General features: G+C 38.6%; 1 protein-coding gene across 2 annotated transcripts in view; it reads right to left on the reverse strand.

Moving 5' to 3' along the window:
• Positions 1-2,220, reverse strand: part of abca1b (ATP-binding cassette, sub-family A (ABC1), member 1B) — a 43,823-nt gene extending 41,603 nt beyond the window's left edge. For both annotated transcript variants that reach the window (XM_050039532.1, XM_050039531.1), the window contains exons 1-2: positions 2,134-2,220; positions 114-234 (exon numbers count right to left, since the gene is read on the reverse strand). In XM_050039532.1, the coding sequence (XP_049895489.1) occupies positions 114-179 (66 nt within the window). In that variant the 5' untranslated portion in view covers positions 180-234; positions 2,134-2,220. The remainder of the gene's footprint in view (positions 1-113; positions 235-2,133) is intronic.
• Positions 2,221-7,116: the final 4,896 nt, after the last annotated feature.

Raw genomic sequence — 7,116 nt, forward strand, 5'->3', positions numbered from 1 at the left:
CAGGACCACGTTTTTAGGGAGTCTCTTGTGACTTCCTTCATGCTGACATGAAGAAATGAATAAGTGAAGCAGTGAACAAGTGAAGCAGTGAACAAGGTGAATAAGTGACTGACCGTCTGTCGTCGTCTGTAGGTGAAGTTCTTCCACAGCAACAGTCCCAGCTGTGTCGAGACAGACATGTCTCCCGCCGTCACTCAGCCAACGCTCAGCCTCAATCAGTGTGAGTCGCTCGCTCTGCAGAAAACACACACATGAATGAGCCAAGAAACCTCACACAGGTACAGAGGTCAAAGGTCACAGCAGATGTTACAAACTCCACCCCCTCCCGCTCACACACACACACACACACACACACAATGACTCCAGTACTCTGTTGATCTCTCTTCCTCAGAGTCTGTTCTGATCAATATCATCCTGATTGATCAGTGTGATGAGGCTGAGAGGAGGAAGACCATGAGTCGGGGGGGGAGGGGGGCGCTGAGTGGTTTTACACACTTGCAAATGCACTCAGACATCAGACGACCCCCCCCCCCCCCCCCCCCCGACTCATTTACACTCTTTGAGCTGCAGCTCCTCATTCATTCACAGGAAACACTGAATAATGATGCCANCAAACGCCCCCCCCCCCCCCCCCCCGACTCATTTACACTCTTTGAGCTGCAGCTCCTCATTCATTCACAGGAAACACTGAATAATGATGCCAGAGCATTTACACACACACACACACACACACACACACACACACACACACGTGTGTCACGTCCATGTGACGTAGTACTGAGGTCTGATTCCTGATCAATGAGTGATCAATCAGCAGCAGCTCCAAACACAGATCCTTTTTATTTAAAAGTCACTTTAGTTAAATCAAACCTGAAGATTATTATTTTACTTTATAACTTTGTTTTCTCATTTTTCATTTGGATTTTTCTTCATTATCAAATTTAAATTATTTTAGGAAGTTTTTTACACACATATTAACAGTAGCAATAAAGCTGAATGACAGTGTAATACATTTTTAAATATTTCTTCTTTATATGTACATGTTTGTGTTTGAATACACTTGAACATATTTTGTTGGATTTCATGTTAATTCTGACTGTGTGCTTTTTAAATACAAAAGTACAAAGTTAAATTAAACTTGTTGTAAAGAAAAGAAACAGATGAGACCAGCAGCGGAGAACAAACGTTATCGAGCACATCTGACTTTTCTGTTTCTCTGTGTGTCTATTTATCGATTATTGATCAGAAAGAGTGACTGATCTCAGACACATGTAAAGTCTCCACAAACAGAATCCTTTAAATTTTCTTTTTCTAATCAGGACTGAAGCTGCTCGGACGTCTGCGTCTGTCCTGGACTCACAAGGACAATTTAAAGTCTGATTCTGTTTTGCTTTTAGCTTCTCATAAGTTAATCTGACTTTTTTTTCTGACCAAAAACTTGACAATATTAACCTTTTCACTTTATACAAACACACAGATCAGATTATCAGAATCAAAATCAGAAATACTTTATTGATCCCCGAGGGGAAATGATTAAATGATCTCTTAACAGTTTGTAAATGTGTAACCTTCATGATGTCAGCAGTTACTACAGGTTTACTGTGATCAAACTGAGACAGTTACATGAGGATTAAATAAAGTTTGTCTGCAGCTCTTCAGTGTTTTAAATAATAAACTGATTAAATCACAGTGATGAGCTGCTGCAGCGCCCCCTGCAGACACACACAGACACACACAGACACACACACACACACACACACACACACACACACACACACACACACACACACACACACACAGACTGCAGCTCCTGATGAATAAAACTATAACTTTGATTTGATCTTTAAGCACACACAGAAACATGTTCACCCTCAGATATGTGATTAAATGAATGATGTGATGAGAGCTGAGTGTGACTGTAGAGCAGCAGCTCAGATCTGATGAAAAAATGTTCAGACTTCACATCAAACATTTTCAGGAGTTCAGAGCTGCAGGTTTGTTTCACTAGAGTCTAGACCGAGTCAGTAAAGTTTAAATAAAGTGTGTGAAAAGGATCAGTGAAGGTTAATAAAGTGACTATAAGGTTAATAAAGTGACCTGACGGTGAAATAAAATGAATTAAAGGTGAAATACCGTGTCGGTGATGTGTTGACGGTCCTCCTCCGTCCTCACTCGGGAGCATCTGCTCCTCATCGAGCTGCAGCTGAAGCCTAAACTCACCGGGGTCAAGTGAATGCAACAAGCTATCACAGCACTTCCGCTCTCAACTTCAAAATAAAACACCCTCAGACAGAGAGTGATCTCACTGTGGGGTTCTCTTGTCTGAGTGTGTCTTATCATGCAGAATAACTTATTAGAGTAGATGTGTAACACTGTGATAATATCTGATTTGTAGAAATATAAACATAACTTAAAACTTAAAGGTTCGTCATCCGTTCGCTTTCACCATTTGAAATTGATTTAAGATCAATCTTTAAGGAAAAAATAAAGAGTACAAGATGGAAAAAGTTAGCTGCGTAAGCTACTGTCGATAGCAACATAGCATATGTAGCTATGTTGCTAAGAGATGGTAGAAGTACCCACATAGCTACTGTCGATAGCTCATGTAGCTATGTCGCTAAGTAAGAGATAGAAAAAGCTAGCCTTATGGCTATGGTGACTATGTCGTTAACTAAGAGATGGTAATAGTTACAACTGTTTTTATATAATTATTAGGGTCATTCTATGAAACGGGTGCCATTTCCACTTTGCAATTTTCAAAATTTTCATAAAGGGCAAACATTTTTTTTAAGAAATCCACAATATGAAAGACATGTTAAACCTCCATGTAAACATATTTTCCCACCTCAGGCATAAAATATTTTTTAATATTACACGTTTTATTCAGACCGGGGAATCATTCTTGTACCACCCCGTCGCGGACAATACGCACACAATATGAGTAGTAATACATTAAATCATTTTTAAAAATCTAATGTTTTCCTACCAGTAGAATGTCCCTTTTTTTGGATACTACCAATTAAAACCATGTTATTTAATTAGTTTTTTTAATTTTCACATTCTTAATCTTGAAATATGAATTTGACCTATCAACTGCCTCACCTTTTAAACAAAAAATACAATTTCACTTTAAATTGTCAAATAAAAGTTACATTTATTTAATTAGTCAACAAAATAAGAGCACTATTGCACATTAATGTATGAAGCATTTCACTCCCTTTCCATCATTTTTAAAGAAAATTACACTGTGATGGGGTGGTAACTCATGTGACGGGGTGGTAAGTCAAATTGAGGGACACACACAAATCATAACTTTTTTACTAAAAATAATATTTCTGTTTTGTATAAATATAGTTTATGGTATCATGGATATGCATTTAATCATAAAAATAATAACATTTTGATCAAAAAATATGATTTTTTTTGTTGATAATTTACATGCAAATTCCATGTTGGCCATTGCGAACATGGCAAAAATGGCCATGTACTAATAAAAAATGATTATAAATTGTGTATTGTTCTTTTAGAATAGCATTGTCTCATATATTATGTGATTAAGAACACTTCAATTAATAACTTTAAACTTTGGAAATACAATTTGACACATTTTTGTGCTTTATGAATCTCATCAAATGTTGTGGACTCAAATGGCACCCGTTTCATAGAATGACCCATTAGCTAAAATGACCTTTTCATGATCTGCAGACTTGATATTTTACGTGAACAAAGTTAATCACACAGTCACTCCGGTGGACAGCTTATGGTAGCTTTGTAGCTAGGTAAGAGATGGTAAAAGCTAGCCACATGACTACTGTCAACAGCTTATGTAGCTATGTGGTCACATAGAGGTTAGCCCCTTAGCTGCCACTGATGGCTAATAATAGCTATGTTGCTAAGTAAGAGATGGAACTAGCTAACTGCATAAGCTACTGTGGTCAGCTTATTCAGCTATGTTGCTAAGTGTGTGATGGAAAATAATATAAACTACTGTTGATAGCTTATGATAACTTAATTTGTCGCTAAGTAAGCGATGGAAAAAGCTAACTGCATAACCCATTGTTGACAGCTAATGTAGCTATGTTGCTACATAAGAGAAGCTACTGTCGAAAGCTTAAATAGCTCTATTTTTAAGTAATATATGGGGTGCGTTTGTAAACCCAACCTGACAAACCAGAGCACAGTTGTTGGAAATGAAAGAGCGTTCTATTTCTACATTACATGAATTAACAAAGTTAATCACACATTCATTCTGCTCAGCGCTCTGCTGCTCCGTCTCCCCAGACAGAGTGTCCAGAGTGTGTTCGCCATTTTGAGAGTGCAGTGCTGTGAATTCATGAACGGACCAATCTGAGCCACTCTAATAAATAATAATAATAATAATAATAATAATAATAATAATAATAATTATAATAATAATTTACTCTAGAGTAAATAATTCTGAAAGTACCCATGGTAAAAGCTACCCACATAGTTTCCATTACTAGCTAACAGTAGCTATGTTGCTAAGTAAGACATGGTAAAAGCTAGCCTGATAGCTTATAGTAGCTTTGTAACCAAGTAAGAGAAAGTAAAAAGATAGCCACACAGCTACTGTTGATATCTAATGGTAGCTATGTTGCTAAGGAGGAGATAATAACAGCAGCGGTGCCCACTAGCTCACCTAATAGATGGGTCTCCTCTTGTAAAAAGGCTTTGTCCTTGCTACAGCAGCCATGGGTTCAACTCCAACCCACGGCCCTTTGCTGTATGTTGTCCCACGTCGCTCGCCCTTTCACGCTGTCCTGTCCAATAAAGGCAAACACAGAAAAAAATAATCTGTCACCAAGAAAGAGATGGTGACAACTAGCCTCATAGCTAATGTTGCTAGCTAACAGTAGCTAGATTGCTAAGTTAGCCTCATAGCTACTATTGATAGCTAACAGTAGCTATGTCGCTAACTAAGGTATAGTAAAAGCTAGCCTCATAGCTAATGTAGATAGCTAACAGTAGCTATGTTGCTAAGCTAGCCTCAAAGTTAATGTTGATAGCTAACAGTAGCTAGATTGCTAAGCTAGCCTCATAGCTAATGTTGATAGCTAACAGTAGCTAGATTCCTAAGCTAGCCTCATAGCTAATGTTGATAGCTAACAGTAGCTGGATTGCTAAGCTAGCCTCATAGATAATGTTGATAGCTAACAGTAGCTAGATTGCTAAGCTAGCCTCATAGCTAATGTTGAAAGCTAACAGTAGCAATGCTGTCAAGTAAGATATGTTAAAAGTTAGCCACATAACTACAGTTTTCATATAATTATTATATAATTACCTTTGCAAGATCTGCAGACTTGACACAATATTATACTGCTGTTAGATAAATTAAAATAACTGAAACAACAGATTTTTTCAGTTTAAATGTGACTGAGCATTTCCTATATGTCAGTTTATGATTAAACTCGAGTTTCATTTAAAAAAACATGTATATTTATTTATATTTATTTCATCTGACAAACTGTATGCAACACTGTCGACCTGGCTTTTATTGTTTTAGGTACACTCTGGCCACACTTCCGGTCTCAGTGAGCGGAAGTTGACGCGGTTGTAGGACAGCGGGTTACTGTCGGTCAAGGAACAGCTGGGTTTAATGTTTCACAATAAAAGAGCAACCAGCTGATGTTTCATAATAAAAGACTTTCCACTGTGATTCATCTGATCTGAGAGCAGCCGAGAGACATTAAAGGAGTCCAGATGAGAACGACAAATATTACAAATATTACAACTACATCCTGTTGAATACCGTCAACACTGCTGAGGCTGTGAGGAACTTCTGCTGGTCGTGGATGGAACAGAGGAGCTTTGTGCTTTGAAGCTGTTTTTATACATTTTATTGAAAAGACTTTCACAGTTTTTACTAAAACAAATAGTACTGCAATAGTAAACAGAAATCAAAGCACAAAGTATAGAGATGTGTATAAAAACTGTCATGAGATTTAAACATATAAAACAATGCTTGTATGAGACGTGTGGATGTGAGAGCAGCTCTATAAACAAAGCAGATTTCGTAACAACACTTGAGTCTTCCAGTAAAACACAAACACGTGTTTTTAATCAGAGTCTAATGTCTCAGCTTCAGGCCTTTTTCCTCTTCATCACTCCTCCTGCTGAGACTGTTGGTTCTCTGATGGTTCTCTGATGGTTCTCTGTTGGTTCTCTGATGGTTTTGAGGAACATGAACTGTTCCAGGCTCTTAAAAAAAACCTACATTTCCTGTTTTGTGAAAAGGTCCAGTGGGAGTGACAGTTGGCAGGAGAACTTTGTTCTGTTGTTTTCTTCATGTCGTCATGACGAATCAAACAGGATCAATAATCAATCAGACCTATCGGGGCTCTGTGTGTGTGTGTGTGTGTGTGTGTGTGTGCGTGTGTGTGTGTGTGTGTGCGTGCATGTGTGTGTGTTGCTGAGGGCCGCGGGCTGAAAGAATAAAGTCTCCATGATGAAACATGAAGTGGTGTTTTGTTATTTTGCTCTTTGACACACAAACACTTTCTGCCCTCTCAGCGCTCTGATTTCCCCTTTCACAATAAAAGTCAAGTCCACAAAACCAAGTCACACAGCAGCAGATGATCCAGAGGATGAAGCAACATCATCAACGTGTCACCAACAGGTTTTATTACAAATATAAAAGAGCATGAATCAACATGTTTCCATCATCAACACTCTGCAGGTTTAAACTTCACATCATCTGTTTACATGTTTGTGTACACTTGTGTTTTTTTTTGGCAAACTATAGTGATCAATCAATCAGCAGCTGAATGACGAGCGTCTGCTGAACAATGGAGGATGAGGAGGACATCACGGGGGGGGGGGGGGGGTTCACCTCAGATCGGGAGGGCTGTATATGCTCTCAACACATCTGAACTAGAAGAACTATTTTTTTTTTATCATGTATCTTTGCACACAGGTAAATTTCCAAGGTGGCAATTTGAATCACTTGCAAGGGCCCTCTCTCTCTGTGGGCCCCTCCAGCTCAGGGGCCTGCACTGTCTGTATTAACACCTCTGGCTCTGATCATTATTCTGTCTGGACTTCGTGATACGACCTGTCAGTCTGCTGAATATCTGCCCCATTAGGACATGACCCTGA

The sequence above is a fragment of the Epinephelus moara genome, unplaced genomic scaffold (assembly GCF_006386435.1).
Source record: "Epinephelus moara isolate mb unplaced genomic scaffold, YSFRI_EMoa_1.0 scaffold1144, whole genome shotgun sequence".
In the NCBI taxonomy this organism is placed as follows: Eukaryota; Metazoa; Chordata; class Actinopteri; order Perciformes; family Serranidae; genus Epinephelus; species Epinephelus moara.